General features: G+C 41.3%; 1 protein-coding gene across 1 annotated transcript in view; it reads right to left on the minus strand.

The window, feature by feature from the left end:
- Positions 1–24,505, minus strand: part of atp2a3 (ATPase sarcoplasmic/endoplasmic reticulum Ca2+ transporting 3) — a 63,216-nt gene that overhangs the window by 24,815 nt on the left and 13,896 nt on the right. Inside the window, exons 2-8 of the mRNA XM_039777281.1 lie at positions 23,484–23,501; positions 22,969–23,051; positions 18,173–18,277; positions 17,098–17,236; positions 11,031–11,111; positions 10,696–10,781; positions 7,800–8,264 (exon numbers count right to left, since the gene is read on the minus strand). Coding sequence (XP_039633215.1) covers positions 7,800–8,264; positions 10,696–10,781; positions 11,031–11,111; positions 17,098–17,236; positions 18,173–18,277; positions 22,969–23,051; positions 23,484–23,501 — 977 coding nt within the window. The remainder of the gene's footprint in view (positions 1–7,799; positions 8,265–10,695; positions 10,782–11,030; positions 11,112–17,097; positions 17,237–18,172; positions 18,278–22,968; positions 23,052–23,483; positions 23,502–24,505) is intronic.

Consider the following 24,505-nt stretch of genomic DNA (forward strand, 5'->3'; position numbering starts at 1 on the left):
TTAGAAGCTAGAATGTGTTTATGTGCATATGAGTCGTGATTAGGATTGGGAATCGAGAGCCTGTTCCAACTTGGATTCGTTTCAAAAATTACGATTCCAATGGAACCTTTTTTTTGTACTGGAATCGTTTTTGAAAATTTGGTTTAGAATCTGATCATCAGTTCCAAATTTAACCCGCTAAAGTGTGGCTTTATGTTATGTTGAAAAAGCCCGGTAAAACTGTAAACCACCATTGGATCAAAATAACATTTTCCTCTTATCTGTAAAATAAGCATGCGACCCGTTTCAACTCCACCCCTCAAAGAATCGAGAATCGATAAGAACCGGAATCGAAAGGAAGAATCAGACATGGAATCAGAATTGTTCAAATCAAAACGATGCCCAACCATAGTGATGGTTAATCATCAAACTTTTCATTTTATGAAAACTGTTTTTGTGGTGGGCAGCTCTGAGGTGTGGGCCTTGAGTTGTATGTGCCCATAGAGTTAATTAATAAAAGCGTTGTTGTCCCACTATGCCATTTTGGAATTGTAGTGGTGATGTTAGTACATCTCAAGCAGTCATCACACATAGCCCCATGGTGTCAAAACACACTTCAAATAAACAGCTGGGGCTGCATCCTGTGTAAATACAAAAAGCAGGAGGATGCTTACAAAAGAGAAATTATTCTTGCCCTACTTCTCTGGATAAATAAAAGGTTGTGCCCTGCTGGGCGCCCGGATAGCTCAGTTTGGTAGCACGGGCGCCCATATATAGAGTTTTACTCCTCAAGGCAGCGGGCCCGGGTTCGACTCCGACCTGCAGACCCCTTTGTTGCATGTCATTCCCCCTCTCTCTCTGCCCTTTCATGTATTCAGCTGTCCTATCAAAATAAAAGGCAGAAAATGCCCAAAACATAATCAAAGCATTATGATAATCAAATAGTGGCTGTAAACAGGAAGTACTCTGCAGGCTGGAAAAATGGGGTCACTGTTGAGGTTAAGATCAAAGTGCAACCAATGACTCAAAGAAAATCTGGAGTGATCCAGAGTCAAGACTGAAGGCTTTCCTGGCAGTGACTGTTTTGTCACGTCTTTTGCCGATTCTTAAGTGCAAGCAACATTAGCGTTGCACTGTTAACACGTCTTGATGTAAAGCTTCATCGATCACTCCCACTGTCTTTACACACTCCAGTCAACCGCTGGAAAACACAGCACAAGTCCGGGAAAAAGCTGGAGCCCCAGAGCTCTCCAAGGTTTTGCTTTGTTGGTCTGCATTATTGGCAAATCTTTTTCCTGAACTTCCCCAAGGAAGGAGATAACTAATATATATATACACAGTACACTCACCTAAAGGATTATTAGGAACACCCTACTAATACCGTGTTTGACCCCCTTTCGCCTTCAGAACTGCCTTAATTCTTCGTGGCATTGATTCAACACGGTGCTGGAAGCATTCTTTAGAAATGTTGGCCCATATTGAGAGGATAGCATCTTGCATTTGATGGAGATTTGTGGGATGCACATCCAGGGCACGAAGCTCCCATTCCACCACATCCAGAAGATGTTCTATTGGGTTGAGATCTGGTGACTGTGGGGGCCATTTCAGTACAGTGAACTCATTGTCATGTTCAAGAAACCAATTTGAAATGATTCGAGCTTTGTGACATGGTGCATTATCCTGCTGGAAGTAGCCATCAGAGGATGGGTACATGGTGGTCATACAGGGATGGACATGGTCAGAAACAATGCTCATGTAGACTGTGGCATTTAAACAATGCCCAGTTGGTACTAAGGGGCCTAAAGTGTGCCAAGAAAAAAATTCCCCACACCATTACATCACCACCACCAGCCTGCACAGTGGTAACAAGGCATGACGGATCCATGTTCTCATTCTGTTTACGCCAAATTCTGACTCTACCATCTGAATGTCTCAACAGAAATCGAGACTCATCAGACCAGTCTTCAACTGTCCAATTTTCGGTAGCTCGTGCAAATTTTAGCCTCATTTTCCTATTTTTAGTGGAGATGAGTAGTAGACGGTGGGGTCTTCTGCTGGTGTAGCCCATCAGCCTCAAGGGTGTTCGTGTTGGGGCTTCACAAATGCTTTGCTGCATACCTCGGTTGGTTATTTGAGTCAAAGTTGATCTTCTATCAGCTGGAATCAGTCGGCCCATTCTCCTCTGACCTCTAGCATCAACAAGGCATTTTCGCCCCCCAGGACTGCAGCATCCTGGATGTTTTTCCTTTTCCAGACCATTCTTTGTAAACCCTAGAAATGGTTGTGGGTGAGAATCCCAGTAACTGACCAGATTGTGAAATACTCAGACCAGCCCGTCTGGCACCAACAACCATGCCACCCTCAAAGTTGCTTAGATCACCTTTCTTTCCCATTCTGACATTCAGTTTGGAGTTCAGGAGATTGTCTAGACCTGGACGACACCCCTAAATGCATTGAAGCAGCTGCCGTGTGATTGGTTGATTAGATAATTGCATTAACGAGAAATCTTACAGGTGTTCCTAATAATCTTTTAGGTGAGTGTATATATCGATAAAAACAAGGAGAGTGTTGCGGCTGGTGGTTTAAAAGAATTAGCTAAACCACAGTCCATCTAAACACCTTATCAGAATGGCACCCATTCAATCACAATAGGCTAAAAGAAAATTAATATTTAGTTTAGCACACACACACAGACACACAGACACACACACAGACGGAAAACATCCCTATGACCTAGCTTAACTCTGTTTGAGACGCCATTAAATGTGACTGGTTGAAAAATTAGTGAAGCAGCTATTTGGTTAAACTTGGTTTCCTCCATCAGGGGTGTGTGTGTGTGCCTGTGTCACTGACTTACCAGCCTCCACCAATTTAAAAAAGGAACACAAAATCGATGGCAGACTTCAGATGAGAGCTAGCTGTCATCCCTCTTGCCCATGAGCCTAAAATGTACGTTTCAGCCTTTTAATGGAGTAATTATTCCTTAACAACTCTCTGCGGCAACAGGGTTACTGCATTTAGCCTAGTGATGGAGTGTAGTCTGGACAACATGAAAGTCAGTTATAAATAACTGTCAAACTGAATCATGATTATAGCCTCCGTAAGATTATAGCTTTTATAAAAATATGCAATTTTGCATTTGTAATTTTGTTAATTCAGTTTTTACATTTTCTTCTGTTACTGCAGTAAACAGTGGCACTATTGAAATTGGGGCTTAATACATTTCAAGCAATGGATTTCCATTCTGTAATTACCCCTTTATAAAGCTTCCATGCTACATAAATAATAGAAACCCTGCTTTCCCCGTTCTGTTGGCTCAGAGCTCCACAGCCCAAGCCCACAGGTACAAATTAGTTTTGCACCAAATGTATCGCCAAAAGTGTTGCAAAATACGAGGCGCGGAGATTCGCCACTTCGTGATGCGAGAGAGCACATACGTGAAGTTGCAGTGACAGATTCGAGAGGATCTCGAACCAGAGTAAAAAAACAAAAGTATACAAGTGCATTACAAGTTTGCAGCGGTCATTGTGTTTACGCAAATATCAATCTACACATTTGTGAATATTTTTTTCTGCAACTTCACATTCAGAATACAGATGTGTGAACATTTTCTACGAGTGCAAATGTCAACTTAATAGTGCAGATTTTTTTTTACAAGCTCTCGTGTTTTTTTTTTTTCTTTGTGTGACTTCACATTCAGATCACATGTGTGTGAATAGGTTTTACAAGTGAAAATGTTAACATACAAGTTCAGATTTTTTGTTCCGCAAGTTCTCACATCGTATTCTACAAGCGCTCCCATTTCGCACCATATTTACCTTCATAGAGGAGCTGCAGCAACAGGCAGTATGAGAAACATAATGTTTTTTGAACATCAAAGCATGTAAACCCATGATAGTAGGGTACAAATATCATGCTGAAAAGGAGTAGACTAGAAGCTCTTTAAGGCAGTTCCTGCATATATATACTTTAGCTACAGTAATCTTGTGACCCGTGTCAAACCCAAGTTACCTTGAATATTTCCGTTGATATTGTGCTTACATAATGCATATCCTCTTAAATATGTGCTTAATCAACTTCTAACCAAACTAACTTTGGTTGGGATGGCAGCAGGCTCAATAGGGGACCACAGCTCACCTTTCCCCCTGCTAGGTTACATTAGAAACATTCAACCGGTGAAACATGGGGTGGATTACATTGTGAAGCAGTTAAAACGTAATGCATTTGTCATTGGGGTTAGTGCTGACCACAATCGTTCTCAGCAAGGTAACTACATTTACTGTGACCTGCTGTTGTGTGGAAAACTACCCAAATGCATGGCATCATGGAAAAAAGCCAATTATTGCGTGACTTCTTTATCAAAGCAATGTGTGTTTGTTTGGCTGCACTGTTAACAGATGCACCAGCTGTTCTTCTGTTGTACTGCTGAGTGTGTACGCTGGGTTGTCTGTGTTGTAGGCGTGGGTGTAGAGAGAGAGAGAAAAAAAAAACACAATATAAACATAGAATTGAATTGAAGAGATGGACCCCATTGTCAAGATACCTAATCTGAGCTGTTTGGGTCAGTACCGGACCAATATCGGATATCAGTATCGGATCATTGCATCCCTGACTGATATGTGGGCCTAAACAGCATTGGTATATCCCATTATTCCCTATATTTTTGTTCATGATGTACTTTCCCTTTAAGAAACTTTTAAATAGCTTCACCTTCTGCTCGATTCTTAATTTCACAAAAGGTCATCAGGCTGGGTACTCTCTCGCTCTAAAACAGATCAACAATGACTGCTCAGGGCTTCAACAACTTTCACTGAAGCACACACAAAGCACACAAAAAGCAAGGCCTCTGGAATAAAATGAGGTTGTTCTTTCATCTGTGGTCCGTTTTCCCTCACGTCTTTGATCCGCTGTGGTCTCCAAGGAAACAAGGCACAGCATGACTCAGCGGTAGTGGCACAAGTTCATATTCTTATGCTCACTTCCTCTGAGCTTGTGTGGGGATAAATGGTGAGTAACCCTTTTTATGTGTGCACGTGTGGTTTCTCTTCATGCGTGTGAAAAGGAAAAGGGAAGTCAGGATACGAAGGGGAATCCCTGGAAATCCTGCGGATATGGGGATAGCCCCCCCCCCACCCCCCAGGCAAGGGAGACACATGGTGCATTATGGGCCACTGGCTGGACACCAGTCCAAGAATAAGCACAGATGGATAAGCCTGGGCAAACACTCATGTGGGCATTTAAACCTGGATGCACAAAAACCATAAAATGAGAGCAAACACAGCGGTCCAAGCATAGAACGAACGTGTAGAGGGACAAGTTAAGCAACCACAAAAATGACTATATCCAGGAAACACCATGATGAAAGAAACTGCAAAGCGGAAGTTTGATTTGTCTTTGTGCGAACACGAGTGTTTATGTGCCCCCCTTATCTCCCACCAGAGAGCAACAGGCCAGGGAGTTCAGGTGGAAGCAGAAGGTCAATATTTACCAGCGTCGGCCTGCCTCGCTCTTTTTCTGCCTGACAGGGTTTTGGAGTTGTGGTGAGATCGTTCGTCCGTGTCCCTCCCGCTAGAGGGAACTCCCTGTCGCTACGCATTAATCACACCGATACGCCACGTCATCTCGGGGAGCAAGGGGAGGGAGGGGCGTTTATACCACAAGAGTGCCTGCCGTACAAGAAATGCCAACTCCATTTTGAAAACGGCAAGAAAATAAAATGGATCCACAGAGACAAAGAAGATCATATAGAAGTCAAAATACTTTTTTCTCCTTCCTTTTTCTGACTGGAGTTAAGTCAGATACATACACAGTCCACTACATGCAGTCTGCAGGAGAATCACTTCCTGCATTAAAGGTCCCATATTAGCCAAATATTTAGGTTCATTTGGGGTTTCTACTAAAACATGTTTACATGTTTTAATGTTTAAAGGTCCCATGGCATGAAAATTTCACTTCATGAGGTTTTTTAACATTAATATGAGTTCCCCCAGCCTGCCTATGGTCCCCCAGTGGCTAGAAATGGTGATAGGTGTAAACCGAGCCCTGGGTATCCTGCTCTGACTTTGAGAAAACGAAAGCTCAGATGGGCCGATCTGGAATCTACCTCCCCTTTCTCTGCTTTGCCCGCCCAGAGAATTTGGCCCACCCATGAGAGAGAGACATCATGGCTTTCAAACGAGCAAAGTGGCAGTTGGTCAAGGCCACACCCCCACCCTGCCCCACCTCTCTCCTCCTCAATAGCTACAGACACAGAAATGGCACATCCTAAGGAAAGCTCATTGTGGGACTGGCTCTAGTGGCTGTAATTCTGCACCAAGGCTGAATTTTGGGAAAGAGACTTCAGATACAGTATTAGGGGACCACTAAGGTCTATATAAAAGAGACTTCAGATACAGTATTAGGGGACCACTAAGGTCTATATAAAAGAGACTTCAGATACAGTATTAGGGCACCACGAAGGTCTATAAAAAAGCATCCAAAGAGCACCATGTCATGGGACCTTTAAAAAAAAAAACATTATTTTTCTCATACTGTCTGTCTAAATATACCTGTATTCACCCTCTGTCTGAAACGCCTCATTTTAGCACCTGTCTCTTTAAGCCTAAATAAAGCCCAGTCTGCTGGTCATTAGCTGAAGTGAGAAGTGAGATGGGGGATGTAAGGACAAGGGGTGTAAAGTGAGATTAGGTGTGTGTCTGTGTGTAGAGCCCTGAACAGGAGCCAAGACAAACAGAAGCGCTGGCATTTACTCCACACACACACACACACACACACACACACACACACACACACACACACACACACACACACACACACACACACACACACACACACACACACACACACACACACACACACACACACACACACACACACACACACACAAAGGAAAGGGTGAGGCTATGTGCAAGAGAACAGCTTGTGAATAGTTGTGGATAAGACCTTTCAGTGTTTGTCGTCTAATGTAATTATATATACACTATTTACACACTGAAACCTACAGGCGATTCAGGATATGGTTCCCTCGTATTGTGTTTATTCAGGCGATGTGACATTTTGGAAAACCTTTACTGTGAATGTGTGAGCTGATCAGGTGATACACTGTAGCTGCTGGGTCATGCCAGCCTGTGCTACTCCACCAGCACTTCTTACATCTCAGAGCTGCCAAATGGAGGTAAACACTATAACGCCACAAGGATTTTCCATCCATCAAAAAAAAATAAAAAAAACACATATGGGGGGGATGGATGAGAGATTGGGATCAATAATATACACCAAACCACTGTAGAATTCACTTTTATAGCACTTTTTCAAATTTTTGCCAATCAAAAGGGATTCCGTTTCTGCTCTGAACCAATTCAGCTGTTCAGTAAAGGAATGCAGTTAGAGCTGCAATGATTAATCGACCAATGGAATAGTTGTTAACTATTACAATATTCGCCAACTTTTATAATCGATTAATGGGCTTGAGTCTAGTTCTATGAAAAAAATTCTCTGATTCCAGCTTCCAAGTTGTGAATATTTTCTAGTTTCTTGACTCCTCTACGAGAGTAAACTGAATACCTTTGAGTTGTGGACAAAGTAAGATATTTGAGGACGTCATCTTGGGCTTTGGAAAACAACGACCAACGTTTTTTACTATTTCCTGACATTTTATCAACCAAACAACTAATCATTGATCGAGAAAACGATCGACAGATTATTGACAATGAAAACAATCATTAGTTGCAGCCCTATATGCAATGATGCGTTGGTCTCTAGGAGGTCTCTAGGCAAAAATAGAAGTCTAGCAGTCAAAAAACAAAAGCAGTGCCACTTACTCTGCAGACGGACATCTGGTTGGTGGTGAGGGTGCCCGTCTTGTCGGAGCAGATAACCGAGGTACAGCCCAGGGTCTCTACGGAGGGCAGGCTGCGAATGATGGCGTTCTTCTTGGCCATGCGACGCGTGCCGAGGGCCAGGCAGGTGGTGACGACAGCAGGCAGGCCCTCGGGGATGGCGGCCACGGCCAGGGCCACGGCGATCTTAAAGTAATAGATAGCCCCTCTGACCCAAGAGCCCCCGTGGACGGGGTCTCCGAAGTGGCCAATGTTGATGACCCACACAGCCACGCAGATCAGGGAGATGACCTTAGAGAGCTGTTGCCCGAACTCGTCCAGCTTCTGCTGCAGCGGCGTCTTCTCTTGTTCCGTGGCTGCCATCTGATTCCGGATCTTACCGATCTCTGTGGCAACGCCAGTAGCAACGACCACACCTATGGCGCGGCCTGCTGCAATGTTTGTGCCCTGAGAAAAAGAAAGAGAGAGAAATGAGTGCGGGGAAGGGAAGCCAAAATAATCCGTCTAAATAATTTTGCCAAACATAAGAGAAGAGAGTTTCCATCAACTGGCAATTACGGTGGCCGGGAAGTGCAATGCAACATTACAAAGAATGAAACACTTTTACATTTTAGAAAACAAATTTACATTTTGGAAAACAAATTTACATTTTGGAAAACAAAATAACATTTTGGAAAACAAATTTACATTTTGGAAAACAAAATAACATTTTAGAAAACAAATTTACATTTTGGAAAACAAAATAACATTTTAGAAAACAAATTTACATTTTAGAAAACAAATTTACATTTTGGAAAACAAATTTACATTTTGGAAAACAAAATAACATTTTAGAAAACAAATTTACATTTTGGAAAACAAAATAACATTTTAGAAAACAAATTTACATTTTAGAAAACAAATTTACATTTTGGAAAACAAATTTACATTTTGGAAAACAAAATAACATTTTAGAAAACAAATTTACATTTTGGAAAACAAAATAACATTTTAGAAAACAAATTTACATTTTGGAAAACAAAATAACATTTTCGAAAACAAATTTACATTTTAGAAAACAAATTTACATTTTGGAAAACAAAATAACATTTTCGAAAACAAATTTACATTTTAGAAAACAAATTTACATTTTGGAAAACAAAATAACATTTTAGAAAACAAATTTACATTTTAGAAAACAAATTTACATTTTAGAAAACAAATTAACAAGATGCAAAACACTTTTACCAGTCCCGAAACAAATTTACAAATGACAGATTCTTCACGGAAAGGGAATGTACCACATACCGGAAGTGATGAGGTGTTGTTGGTGAGCGCAATCAATTTGTGTTGTTGTGAGGAGTATATGGCGTGAATGAAGTTTATGGTGACTTTACGTGTGGTCGGGGTTTGGAGTTTTTATATGACGCGGACCTGACGGAAACACAGGGAACGTATCGACAGCCGCGCCGGATAGAAGCTAGCAGCAGGGGCAGCTGAGTCCGTCTGCAGCTGCAGGACCTGGAGCTCACTGTCCATTCCTGGGAGCCAAAAACCGACACCACGCAGCTGGAGACCCAGGCCGTATTGCTGGCGCCGCTGGAGGGAAGGGAAGCCCGGGAGAATCAGATCCAGGACTGAACGGAGCGGACTGTCACAGCTTGCTGAAGTTTAAATCACAGGTTTCCTAAAGGGAGTCTGGCGGGACTCGGACTGTGGACCTACGAAACACCGACTTAAAGTCTCGTTAAATAAATAAATACATGCAGAAATAAATGAATCATTAGTGGGGAGTGAGCCTGGACATTTCAGTCTGTTTAAACTTCACTTTGAAGCAGAACCTCTTAGTTCAGAAGGGTGAAGTTTCCGTTTGTACTCATATCTGTGAACTGATTATAATAAATATTCTTTGTATTAACATATTAATTAGTCTCTTTGTTCTTTTGTTTAAAAAAACTAGAACATCGCATGAGATTTTGACGATTTATAGTGATTTTATTTCCGTTAGACCTTTGCCTACATTGACGCTGATGCATTAAGGACGGCCCATAGACAGTATATAAGGCAGTGCCTCCCCTGTTCCAAGATGGCGGCTCTATTGACGCATTCGATCCATAACTGCCGTAGTCAAGGCGACATGTATACAAAACCTCATCACTTCCGGTATGTGGTACATTCCCTTTCCGTGAAGAATCTGTCATTTGTAAATTTGTTTCGGGACTGGTAAAAGTGTTTTGCATCTTGTTAATTTGTTTTCAAAAATGTAAATTTGTTTTCTAAAATGTTATTTTGTTTTCCAAAATGTAAATTTGTTTTCTAAAATGTAAATTTGTTTTCTAAAATGTTATTTTGTTTTCCAAAATGTAAATTTGTTTTCTAAAATGTTATTTTGTTTTCCAAAATGTAAATTTGTTTTCTAAAATGTAAATTTGTTTTCTAAAATGTTATTTTGTTTTCCAAAATGTAAATTTGTTTTCTAAAATGTTATTTTGTTTTCCAAAATGTAAATTTGTTTTCTAAAATGTAAATTTGTTTTCTAAAATGTTATTTTGTTTTCCAAAATGTAAATTTGTTTTCTAAAATGTTATTTTGTTTTCCAAAATGTAAATTTGTTTTCCAAAATGTTATTTTGTTTTCCAAAATGTAAAAGTGTTTCATTCTTTGTAATGTTGCATTGCACTTCCCGGCCACCGTAGGCAATGGCTCAAACATACAGACATTAAGCTGCCTTTAGATCACTACAGAAGTGATATAACCTTTCTGAGAATTGCAGCAACTACGTTCAACTATGGGACTGTAAATGTAAAAAGTTGCATAGTTTTGCCCATAATGACATCAATCTCTGATATGAAGGCAGACGATAAACACGACTCAGCGAGCTGCAGGGGGATGTGCTTACAGAAAACAGCATATTCTTTTTGTCTTGGTTGACAGCTCTGGGGTCAGGAACAGGGTCAGTGTGTTTGATGATGGACACCGACTCCCCTAAAGAAAAGATTGCACGAGACAATTGTCCAGGGTTAGATCTGTAACTGCAACAGGTGATTACAACAACAATGGGATGGAGCCAAACAAAGTTACACACAGCCTAAAGGATAGAAAGTACTATCACAGACACTGAAATAACATTTGGTCTTCTACTTCCATGCAATAAAGGTGCAGTAAAATTCTATCTGAATTATGTGAAAGCCTTGAAGAAGGAGTGTTTGGTGTCTGATGATAGATGGGACATACCTGTGAGGATGGACTGGTCCACCCGCAGGGTGGTGGACTTTATAGAGGTCACTCTGATGTCAGCAGGCACCTTGTCACCAACTAAGAGAAAATAAATAAAAAATCAACAAGCTAGGATTATCAAAAGATATTATATTAAAATATTCAAATCAGGCTAGTCTGTTTAAGTTCAACAAGAGCCTGGAAACACTATTGGAATATCAAAACTAAGAGTGTACAGCCATGCTAGCAGCTCTCTGAGGCCGTGCTTAGACACAGTGGTGCTTTGAGCTGAATGCTAAAATCAGCACTGTATGCTAACATGTCCACATGACAATGCTGACACGCTGGTTTAGCAGGTAGTATGTTTACCCTGTTTTTATCCGGTGCTGCGTCTCAATTTGCCTTCTTCCGTACTTACACTTGCTATTCTGAGTGCATACGTGCGTTCACACTGTATGGCAATGTGCAGCGCACAAAAATACACTTTTTGACCACCATCCGGGTACGCACAACGGTCAAAAAGTTGAGTGTGGAAAGCTGGACGCTTCTCACCCTCATTGGTCGTCACCATTCCTACATATCAGAAGGAAGGGGGCCAACAAACTTGTGAAAATTGCAGCAGAGGAAGCTGCAGTGGTTACACTGGTATTGTCATTAGTTTTGCAGAAGTCAGGCAATCGTAGCCACAAATGTCAACCTGCTTGCGGCACTAAAGGAAAGTTCAGGGGATCATAAAAGTAAGTAGGCTTTATTCTCTGTGTACCAGGATTTTCTGTACAGAATTTCATGGGATTCACATACTTTAACCTGGCAGCAATGGGCCAGCTCACTTCTCGAATTTGTTTCTATGGAGTGGTCCGTGGCCCGAATGCATGGCGCCAGCATTAAAACAGTGGTGGGCAGTGGTGAACTAAAGGTTAGAGACGCGAGCTTGTGACCAGGAGGTCGTCGGTTCAATCCCCAGACCGAGAGGATAAACATCTGGGGAGTGAATGAGCAGCGCTTGTCCCTCCCTCATTACCACCACTGAGGTGCCCTTGAGCAAGGCCTTAACCTCCAACTGCTCCAGTGGAGCCCCTCAGTGGCCAGCAGATCAGACTGTGGTTGTACCGGGCAGCTTCCAGGAATGACTGTGGAACTGTGTGAATGTGATCAGGGCGTTCCTGCAAAACCTTCCCTGAATAAATAAAGTTTAAAAAAAAATCTGGGCTGGAATCATAAAAGAAAGGGTGCAGCGTAATCGACTCTAGTCTTTTGGTTTATTTGTTTTTTGGGGGGGAAGAGATCCAGGCTGGGGTGTTGGTCGCCATTGTGGGGGCAGGGTTATAGTTTTACTTTGTATGTGTGTTTAAAAAAAAAAGAAGAAAAAAGTGGCAAAGCATATGACGTGTAATGCTGTTAATCGTTTGCCTTTCTCAAAAAATATTGATTTGAAAATAATTCCATCCGTGGCCGGGTTAGCTCAGTTGGTAGAGCAGGCTTACTCCTCGACGCAGCGGCCGCGTGTTCAACTCTGTCCTGCGGCGCTTTGCTGCCTGTCACCCCCCCCTCTCTCTCCCCTTTCATCTGTCCTGTGGAATTAAAAGGCCTAAAATGACACAAAAAAATAATAATTTCATCCAATTTCATGGGATTCCATGCAATAGGTGTTGAGATATTTCAGTCTGAACCAAGTGGTGGACTGACCAACAGACTGACATTGTAATCTTTAGAGCCACGCTGCTAGCATGCTTAAAAATGACCAGAAGACCATCCTACTAGAGGGGTTGAAATGAATCAAATAATCGATGCATCGAATCGTGGACATGGACGACGCTGCATCGATAATCGGCAGGCTCATAATCGATTATTTCTGTTTACAATTTAATGTAGGCCTAACAACATTTCTGTTTACATATTCGGTTATGTTTTGCACATTCAGGAAGTGCCATGTGCTCAGTGCTGTAGTTTTAGGTATCCAATTTATTTAGTATTAGAGCACTGCAGAATGTTTGGTTTTTGAAGCTTGAAAAGCTATGAATTAAATATCCTGCATGGCTTTAATAGAAACATTTATTTGACGCATCGTGATGCATCGAAATATCGAATTGAATCGCTGACATGATAATCGTAATCGAATCGGGAGACCAGTGAAGATTCACACCTCTACATCCTACAGGAGCTAACCGTGGTATAAAGAGGACAAGATGTCAAGACAAGAGGACAGGAGGTTTGCCGTCAGAACGATTAGCTTCAAGAAAGTCCCCCTGTGCTTGCAAATGTAGCTGCAGGTGAACGCTCAGTTACACCCTATACATGTCCTAATCAAAGAATAAATCCTTGAGCAAAGAAACATTGGCGGGCTCAGTCCAAGCTCAAGCTGCCTCCGCAGGTAAACAACAGCTCCATGCAACCTTGATGGAGTCCCGTCGCCGTAATAAAATGACTGACCCCTTTGTTCTCTTCACTCTCTGCAGCTCTTATCTGTTCCTCAGATTAACCACTTCCTTACATATGTCACACTACAGATGAAGCCTGCATTAAATCTACAAAATGCATTTCATCTTCTCCAGTTAAATCTTACCGTCTTCTTATTAAGCCTGCATATTAAACTTGAATTTCATAGCCAGATCATTAGAAGTGTCTGATGCCCCAAAACAAATTGGTTATTGCATCCGCTTTGTCAGAGCCCGAAAATAAACTGTTAACGGCCGCACTGTGTGTAGCTGAATAGCCTGTACTTCCATTTTCATATTTCTGTACCTTTCTCAGTCTGCACTCATGGGTTGTCAGAGAAAGGGGGTGGGAGAGGTGCAGGGGGATGAGAAGTGTGTGTTGTGTTTGTGTGGGAGATGGTTGGGGGCTACAGGTTCGCTGTAGCAGGACAGGCCGAGGGCTTTTCAAACGCCTACCTACAGACTCCAGCTTTCCTATCCACTTTCTGCCACGGCCTCCCACAGACACTCTCCATCTGCTAGAAGAGAAATTCATTCTAATACAGCCACGGTGACTTCAGATAAACAGTCTTTTGAATATATCGGAAAGACGTCAGATTTGTCGGACTATAATTTGTAGTGTTTTGAGTATCAAAAAGCAAAAAATAATTATCATCTACCTCAGGATTTAATGAATAAACTGGAACGTAGCACATGCACATGTGATGAAAACAAACAAGGAGGTCAAGCTGGTTTGATAGAACTGGACCCCAAACAAAATCTCTTGCATAATATACTGGCAAAGAGCTCTTCATTCCTGTGCAGTCTAACCGTGACTTGTTAGTGGGAATGGCTCTGTGCAGGTTTCCATCTCTTCAGGTCCTGTGTAAACCCTGTAGGAGTTCCTGACAACCTGACCGCTGCAGTCACTCCATTTAAAAAAAAAAAAAAAACGGAAAGTTCCAGTGGATGTGCAAATCAGAACCGTGTCGTAACCGTGGCTGGCATCGCCGGTACCTACAAGAAGGCAGGCGGGCAGCGGCGGTGGAAACTTGAGTATATATATATATATATATATATATATACTTTTATATATATTTATGTTCTTTTCTCTCCTCAAAGGCACACAGCAGTGTCCTTTTCCGATACCTCCATGCAGCTTATTTTACCCCCTGGCATCCAGTTCCCATGGAATAACCACAGGCTAATCTGTAGTACAGGAAAGCCTGGGAAATCAATGGAGGAAAAGAAAATATTCATTTGTTTTCTTTGTCGTTTCAGTCAGTGTGCATGAAGATGTGACACACATTTTCTAAGTGAGAAGAGTGCGTGGTGCGTTTCCTACCTCAGCTGTTTACCCCTGTTTAAAACTGCTTAGCAACAAGATTATGTCAGATAGAACGAAGCGCTTAATATATGACTGCGTGTGTGTTGTACAAAAATGCAGCAGTGGGCATAACACCACTATCACACCTCTTCTTAAAGTAAACTTTGACAGTAAATGCATTCTGCACTTAAAACAAGCTGGAATAGCTTCGACTGCTGCCTCGTCTTCAACAGAGAGTTTTACACTTCAGGTTCAGGCCATCTCTACTGGCTGCAAAAGCAAATATCCTCACCTTCCATGCCGTATATGGTATACAGTAAGGGCATTTAAAAGAGTGTGCACAATACCAACAACAGAGACACACTTTTCGCCATCATCATAAACCTTATATAAATGTAATAATGTCTAGGGATGTAGCGATGCATCGGGTAAAAAGCAATGTAAATGTGTAATGGATACAACCAGTTTAGATTTCACTTGTTTGACTTTATTTATTTGATGAACTTTTTCTTTCTATTTATTTAGTTATTTTGATATGACATTTGTTTTGAAAATCCAATTATTTATTATTATTATTAGTTATTTAAGATAAAATACAATTCCAGTTGTACTTTTGATAAGAGGAAATATCTGTTTTGTATATATATATATATATATATATATATATATATATATATATATATATATATATATATATATATATATATATATATATATATAGGAATATTTATCAGTCATTAGTCTGCAGCTTATTCGGTTAAAGAAATCCTGAGAAAATGGTATAGTCAGTTTAAAATTGTGAATCGAAAATCTTGAGTTGAGTGTATCGTTGCATCCCTAATGTCTCATAATATAGACTATATGTCAGAGTAATTAGGTACGCTTCTAGTTAGCTCTTCGAAATGTACAGTATTTTATTATTTTACCATTTTTATTTGCCAGGGACAATGCTCATTTATCAACAGCAAAAGAGCCTTGAAATCTACCATGGTTCTTTTCAAGGCACCCTTAAAAAGGATAAAATAACACTGAGCATAAAAAGTAGTCAATGTTGAGTACCCTCCTCTTTCCCCACAATGGGACAACCACCATGGATCCACTAGCAGCTGCTGACAGCCAGCAATAACATAACAATATCCCTTATTCAAACAGCAGATGGTTCACCTGTCATATCTGTTCACAGGTGTTGGTAAAACCTCAACCCCCTGTAAACGTCAGCGTCACCGAGATGAGCCGAAACGGGGCACGGAGAGTTGTCATGGTGACACTGTCGGTGTTGACAGTGACGGTAGTGGTGGTAGGTGGGACACTGAGTAGTCATTTTGAGTGCTTGCTACCTGTGTGGGCTTGTTTGCGTCTGGCTGTGTGCGCACGCATGTGTGATGGAGGACAACTGCTGTAACAAGCCCAAATTCCAAAGAAGTGCCACACACCCACACCCACACCCACCCACACACACACACACACACACACACACTGAAGTAATGTAAAGTAGACTCTCTGTAAATGTAAGTAAATGTGAAGGGGGCTTGTGTGAGAAGCCCCTCAGCGGTAATTACTTGGATGGATGATTTCATTTTCAAATCTTGTGCTGAAATCAAATAGCGCCAAGGCTTCACTGTAACCAACACAGCATGTATAATCTGTCTCCTTGCCTCTCCGTGCTGTGATTATGAATGAACGCTGAGATCTCTCACATCCTGAGCTCTTCCTCCTTTCCCGCACATCACTCCGAGCAGTCTGAGACCAATCACAAGCCGTGCAAGGCCGAGGACTACACTCTCAAAAAGCGGTCATGTTGATGGTAAAGTGATCTCCTTGGCACTGCATGTGTGTGTTGGCACATTAACTCTGGCATACACAGATGTTCTGGAACCAGAGTGACAACAAGACTATTTTTAGACGAGGCTGCCCACACAGGGGCGAGTTTTCAGAAGGGGAATGGTGTGTATGTGCATGTAACATGGGGGGAGTGTGAGTGAGGAGCTGACAAACATCCAGCAGCGTCCAGGTGGTGAGACTGAGAGCATGGAAAGCAAAGGGAAAAGGGGGAACGCTGTGGAAAATTAAACTGGGCCTTAAATACAAGGGGTAACCACACACACACACACACACACACACACACACACACACACAGAGTATAGCAGCCCTGGCACCTGCACATCCAGAGGAAAAGACGGTTATGTAATCTAGCTTGAGATATTCCAAAAGTGTTTCCAGACTCATGAATGAGTGAGTGTGTGCATGTCGGTGGCAGCAGTGAGAGTCCAGCGGAGGTAGACAAAGTGTAAATTGGTCTCAGTGAGTGACAGTAAGAGTTTGGCTGGGTGCAGCCGCAGCTTACCTGCCACCTCCACTATGTCTCCTGGGACGATGTCTCTGGCTTTGATCCTTTGGACAGCCTTACGGTTCATGCGGTACACCTTCCCCATCTCTGGCTCGTACTCTTTCAGAGCCTCAATGGCACTCTCAGCTTTGCGCTCCTGTGCAGAGAGATGTGGAAAAGAGAAAGTCACACCAACCAAGCAAACATTTTAAAGTGTTGGGCAAATTGACATTTTTTCAGTTAATATTGTTGAAGCTCTCGCATTAGAGTTATGGTATTGTGAAAAACATGCAAGGCAAACACAGCAAAAGTTGTTTGGGTTTTAGAAGATTAAACTAATGTGTGTAGAAATGTATCCGGTTCCACTGTGCCCTGAAAGCCTAAACGGGAGGGCCCTTTGCATCAGCACTAGGGATGGGCATCGTTTGGATTTTAACGATTCTGATTCCAATTCCGATTCTTCCTTTCGATTCCGGTTCTTATCGATTCTCGATTCAGATTCTTTGAGTGGTGGAGTTGAAACGGGTTAGATGCTTATTTCACAAATAAGAGGAAAGTTTGATTTTGATTCATAGGTGGGTTGCAGTTTTACAGCTTTTACAATGCAAAATAAAGCCACACTAGAGCCAAAACTTGCGCATATTAAATTTGGAACCTATGATCAGATTTCAAACCAAATCCTCCAAACAATTCCAAACGATTCCAATAAAGAAACGATTCCGATGGAAATCGTAATTTTTGAAACGATTCCGATTAGGAATCGGTTCTCGATGCCCAACCCTAATCAGCACCCTGGTTTGTTTTATGTTTTGACTTGACGTACGGACTCGACTGCTCCGGTGTCGACAGCCTCATCCTATTACAGATGTTAGCACATGATGTCAGTTTGAATAGAGCGCACGGATAAAGAGACGCCAAAGGTAAATCCGTGCGTCCTGCAACAGCTGCTGTACAGGATAGAAATGTTTGGACTTTATTGCCTTGTTAGCCATTGTTAGCCTTTGTAACCATGTGGCCACCCTGCAGAGAGAAACGTTACTCTTGTGTGCATATACGCTTTACACAGAGACACAGGATGAAGAGTGTATCTCACCTGCCAGACCCCGATAACAGCGTTGGCGATGAGGATGAGAAGAATAACAAAAGGCTCAACAAAGGCGGTGGTTGTGTCCTCTCCTTCCTCAAACAGAGCCAACACCTAGAGGCACATACAGTAAGTACACATGAAAACATTAGCAGACATTTTATATTGCAACTCAAGTCCCATGCTGCCTCCATTATATACATTTTCAGGGAGGGCTTGCTTGCACTGAAACATATTTGGGAGAAGAAATGCTTAAATGTTGTGGCAGGAAAACCAAACTGGAAATGTTTTTTGGACAGAGGAGAAGCAGCTCTGTTCCAGTGAGTCTATGTTACCTTTAGCAGAGGTTCCCAAATGATGCACCCCACAGCCCGATCATCGACACCACCCATCATGTTCCAAATGTGCTCATGTGAATTGATTTTAAACCGGATGTTTAATGTCAATTTTCAATTTCAATTAAAGTGGCTTTGTTGGCATAAACAATACGATGTTGCCAAAGCATGTTAATACAAACTACACAATTATACAAAATGGCAGGGAAAACAACAGGGCTATAGGCCATGTCTTTTTTTTTAGGCACTCGTCATTGCAACAGCTTGCGTTCAGGTGTTTAAGCTGACTCAACATGTAGATTTTCTTAATTTCTACTTTTTTTTTTTTTTTTTTAAATACGTGTAGCTGCGCTACGATCTTCCTGCGTACCCCTGGCACCTGCATAAGTACTGAATTTCCTGGTTATGAATCAGATCAGGTGATAATCAGGAGAGAATCACTCATGGCCTGCTCCATTCACAATCCTGGCACTCGAAGGAGAAAGGCTGGGAAATGGCCAGAAGGTCCAGGCTGCATTTAATACTGTTGGAGGCTGCAAATATTTCAGACCAGATGACTGCAAGAGCAAGATGCTGCAGAGCACAGTCACAACACAAGAAAAGCTAACATTTCTCACATCCAGCAGGAAACACACAAAAAGTTGCTTTGGGCATTTAAAAGAAATACAATTGAATGATGCGGTTCTAATTAGTCTCATACTCATTTCTCTATACACTCAGTAGACAAGTTCACTCATACTACTAAAAATGATCAAACTGAATTAAAACAGAAGGGTATGATTTAAAAATATTCAGAATAAATTCTCCAATAAAAAAGGTAGGTAGCAGAGCAGCAAGGCAATGGCTAAAATGAAAAAGGGCAATAAAAATAAATTAAATCCTGCAGGAAACTAGATCACTGGGGAAATAAAATCAGTGGATAGACTGAGATTATTTTAAACACTGCCATTCTGATGAAGCCCAGTTTTGCAGGAGCCTAATTTTGTTGCACAGTTTGAGATCCGGTACACCAAAGCTCTTGGATGGTAGGAAAATCACACCCAAATGCACATAAGGATTTTGTGAGCTCTACTTCTTTCTGTGTCATTTCTGATGACTGTGTACCAGAACATAAAGGCTTGAGTGGTTGAAGGACAAGACCGTCAACAACTAAAATAGTGAAACTGAAATTTGCTGTAAACAGGAAACTAAAACGTTTTTACCTGCATTCCTGCATGACCCAGACAAGAATTTGGAAGGTTTCACAGGAATTGAATTCATTTTAAGTCAAATATCCCTGCTTTAAAATAATTAGGTCTTAGATCTTAGATCTTCGACCTTACCATGTATTTAACATCTCTGTCTTGAGATCTGAGAGGAGATGTTTAGATACCGTGTACTACGGCTGCAACTAACAATTATTTTCTTTGTCGATTATTTTCTCGATTAATCGATTAGTTGTTTGGTTTGTAAAATGTCAGAAAACGGTTTAAAAAAATGTCGATCAAGAAAATGGAATCAGATACTTTTTACTCTTTTTTTTTTTAAATGACTCAAACCGATTAATCGATTATCAAAATTGTTGGTGATTAATTCAATAGTTGACAACTAATCGATTAATCCATTCATCTTTGCAGCTCTACTGTGTACCGCGTCGTCTAGAATCTTCTCATTTAAGTTGATATGAAATGTTGCCTATGCACACATCCAGCTGACATAGACCAACATTTGCATTCATTTGGAGTCATGTTTCTGGCTGTGTGATGAAGGCAAGTACAAATCTCCTTTTGTAGCTCTGTTATCTTAAATATCTGTCTCTTTAGCTGCTAAATGCTCCCCCATGTCCACTAGGTAGTCTCTAACTTTACCTGTCCATTGTTGTTAAGTGCTGGGCAGCTTTAAGAGATTTTTCTGATGAAAACAGCTGCTTTCTGCGATTAAAAAGAGCAGTGAGAGCGACCCGTTTCAGTTATTGGTAGTCATTTGATTCCTTGTTAATGTAATAAAATAATAATATATACTACAGCTGACTAAAAGTCATGCCTCAGAGCTAGGTGTCAAGTCAAACTATCATACATAGTAAGCGTACAATAAAACTTTAAATTAATGTTAATGGGCTGGCTCCAATAACCTCTCCGCAGAGACGGCAAATATACCATGTAATCACTCTTACTGTATGTTACTATACTTTACCAATGTCTCTATAGCCAGATATAGTGTGATGGCAGCTGAATTCTAATGGGTTTTGCAAAGGTGTCAGACATGGCAGATACTCTATATTAACTGTTGTAATAGGCAACAAAGTACATGTTTAGGAGATCATAACAGAAAAAGCATCACTGCAACACAGAAATGACTTCATGCCTATTGTTTGGTTTTTGTTATTCTGTCAATGGCGAATATTGAAACTAAAACGAGTCCACAACTAAAGCAGCCCGAGAGAGAGATGGAGAGATGAAGTGGGTCTACTTTTCCATGATCTGATGGTGCTTATCAAATGATAAAAGAGTATATTCTCCCCAGGGTATTGAGCAGCAGAGTGTACGTCAAGGCCGGCCTGAGCCCGGTCGATAGCTCATCATTCCCCATCATTTGGGACGGTAAATCTCCCCTCTGACTGAGCGGAGATTTGAGGGCAACAATGGCAGTCCTCTCAGCAAAAGACCCTTCACACACAATCAGAGAGGGCTTTGAATACCTAACTGCTACTTTCACACTGAATAGGAGTTCAAATGGGGAGAGAGGTAGGATTTCTCTTGGGTCTTAGAACTCCTTGAGGGTATCTGGTGGGAATTTAACTGCTCGCAACAATCTGAAACAACATTAATTAAATCGATTTAATGTTGGGTTTTGAAAATTAAAGCTTCATTACCAAAATAAATCTCTCCTTACAGCTTTAAAACCTGCACTCTTCATACCACACATGCATAACAGCACGCTGAGACTCATGCCAACAGATGGCCAATTATAGCAAAACATTTTCCAGAGTTTTGGAATATCGCACAGCAAAATAGAAAAACTAAATGTATTCATTGGTTAGAAAAAAAAAAACACGCTTAAGGTCAAAGGAGGCTTGAAATCCAATTGTTACTTGACCTTTTAATGTCCTTTCCTATACTCTCTTGACCCCCCAACACTAACTCAACGTCATAGAGGGACATGGAAAACCAAATACAAAAGACTCAAAGGGAGGAAGTGCATGGATCGTGTGGCTTTCTGTGGGGCTCTGCTCTATTAAACCCAGACCAGGGATATGGCTAACCAGCTGGTACCCTCAACAAAATGTAAAAAGATCAATTATGAGAGGAAATTTTGAAATGGCTTGATAAATTGAGGCATAGTTAATGATATAGCTCCCTGAATTGTTTGTAAATTCCCCATTGCTGTAAATTTGTTGTCATATATACAGAATATATTTGATAGTGTAGCCTAACCTGACCTGTTTTGTCTGCTAATAAGCTTCACTTGTGTGTCATGCAAAGGAGGCAGGAGAATCGAATCAACTCAATTTGAATATATTCAAAATAACAGCAAAATGAGCCCTAGGCTAAGGTTTAACTATAACTCTAGTTCACTCTACTTCAGCCACTCCCTGATCACAGTGGTTGCATGACAGTGAGCAAATAAAAAAGTTGAAAAGTTAAAGAGCACTATAGGAATATCAAGAGGCAAGCATTGGAAATGTGTGTGACTAAGAAAACCTGCTCTGTAGTGTAATATATTTGTGATTTTGAGTCAGATCTGGTTACAAAGAACCTCATTTTAGTTACTTAGCTGAAAGCACTCCAGGCAACGATGACATTGTAAAGCATTGGGGTCTCTGCGGCAATGGAACAGGGGCCCTGTTCCACTATAAACAACCTTTTTAAAGAAAGAAAGGCCTGATTTACATGAGGAAAAATGAGCCCACACTACAAAGTCCTGCAGTTACAGCCCACGCCTGCTCTCCGAGCCTCTCGCTAACAGTAAGAGAAGATATATTGTGTCATACACATTTTTAGAGCAACTTTCCTACTTTCAGAAATAGCAATAAGCAATTCCATCCTGTCCCGTCCCGAGACACCGGGGACGTGCTGTAATAGATGGAAAAACAGTTATTATGCAGTCAGGATTCCCCCACTCCATCCGTCTCCGACTTTCACCACTCTCGGACTGCAAGCAGGGTCACAGTTTGACGCGCTGCAGCAGAGAGCCTTTTGATAGATAGTTTTGTTTCCAGTTCAGCGGGAGAGCTCGGTCTGTTTCCCTCACTGAAACCATATCAACACTGGGTGGAAAAGCCTGTCATACACAGGTTTCCACATGAAAATGGAACACAAACCATGTTGAGGAGTGTTCTAACAGAGGAATAAAGCTGCCCAAAGCTAATGGAGCTAGTCTATTAGGTGGCCAATTTGGGTCTCAAACCCAATAGGGGGACACTAGAGAATCAAGATCAAGAACAAATAAGATAAAGGCCACTGGCATTTTAATTAGCTGGGTCGTACTTACAAAGGAGACACAGGCAGCTAGCAGCAGGATCCTGACCATGATTTCTTCAAACTGCTCCAACACCAGTTCCCACAGGGACTTGCCTGAAATATGCATAGACAAATACATATTGCACACTTTTTTGCATCACACTCACAATTACATGTTTGAGGCTACCACTGTAAGGACTCCAAGTGCACCCTTATACTAAAGGGTGGAAAATATCTGTAAGATGTATTGACATTAGCTTCTTAGTACTGACGCTGAAGAAGATAATCCCTGTATTTACAGAGAAGTTGTGTGTGTGTGTGTGTGTGTGTGTGTGTGTGTGTGTGTGTGTGTGTGTGTGTGTGTGTGTGTGTGTGTGTGTGTGTGTGTGTGTGTGTGTGTGCGCGCGCATTGGTGGAAAGCTGCATTAGAGTACACTCCCAAAGTTAAGCAGTTGGTCGACAGAAAAGAAAAGATCCTGGCTCAAGACACTTTATCAGGTAGTAAAGAGAGGAGGATCACAGTGCACTGGAAAAATCAATATTTACCTTCTTCAGCTGGGAGCTCTGGATGTCAAACCAAGCCGGTTGTAAAGGAATCAAATTGGCCGGGCCGGAGAAAGTGGAGGGGGTGGGGGTGGAGGAGAAAGACAAAGAACAGTTAATACATTTGATTAACTCAGCCTGACTTTGAGATGCATGCACACGTTCAGATCGCCCTGCAGAATCATTCTGCTTGGTTACGATGAGAAAATGCTCGATGCAGAACTGTTGGATTATAATCTGCTGTTGTATTATTATCATCACGGACTTGAAATACCAATCCAAGCCTAGGATATGCAATTGAGACAAACGATTTCTTATGGATTCTCAATTTAGGATGTTTGAAATGTCATCCTCAGTAGCTGTCGTGTAGCATCAGGCCTACAGTACCAACTCAGCTGCATCATGACTCTCAGGACATATTTTCAACTCAGATACTGTAATAACAAACAGATTCATAAAGCCTTAAGGGCAGTTTGTGATTAGACTAAATAAAATTGACTTATAAGGCCTTTGATAGCAGTGTGATTGCTCATCTTCTGCTCTTGTAAAGGTTAACTGAAACTCCTGATGGTCTGTCAGCCCATGAATGGTTTCAAATCACCTATAAGATGGGACTTGATATATCTTGGTTGAAGAGGATGCGTCCTCTCGAAAAATGAAAGTCTCAGTGGTCAAAACGATGTCCGATCATATTTCTTTGTAATACAAATGCTATTTTCTATGCATGTCCACCCTTACTCTTGTAAGCTTTTACAGCTAATTATTTTCATTATTGATTTACCCATTATTTTCTCATTGTTTGGTCAATAAAGTAGTTGAAAGAAATGCCCATCATGTACTTCCAATTAACACTTGCGGTTGCATGCCTCCACCAACCAGTGTATTTGTTACAGTTCACATTGTATGTCTGTCCAGACGTTATATAACATATGTAGTAAATAAATGGTATTTAGTGTATTTTTTTAGCGAAACGTGGATGCTTCAGACCCTTCAACCCGGCAGCACAGAAGATCTTTACCATCACC

Source organism: Perca fluviatilis, chromosome 16 (assembly GCF_010015445.1).
Source record: "Perca fluviatilis chromosome 16, GENO_Pfluv_1.0, whole genome shotgun sequence".
Taxonomy (NCBI): Eukaryota; Metazoa; Chordata; class Actinopteri; order Perciformes; family Percidae; genus Perca; species Perca fluviatilis.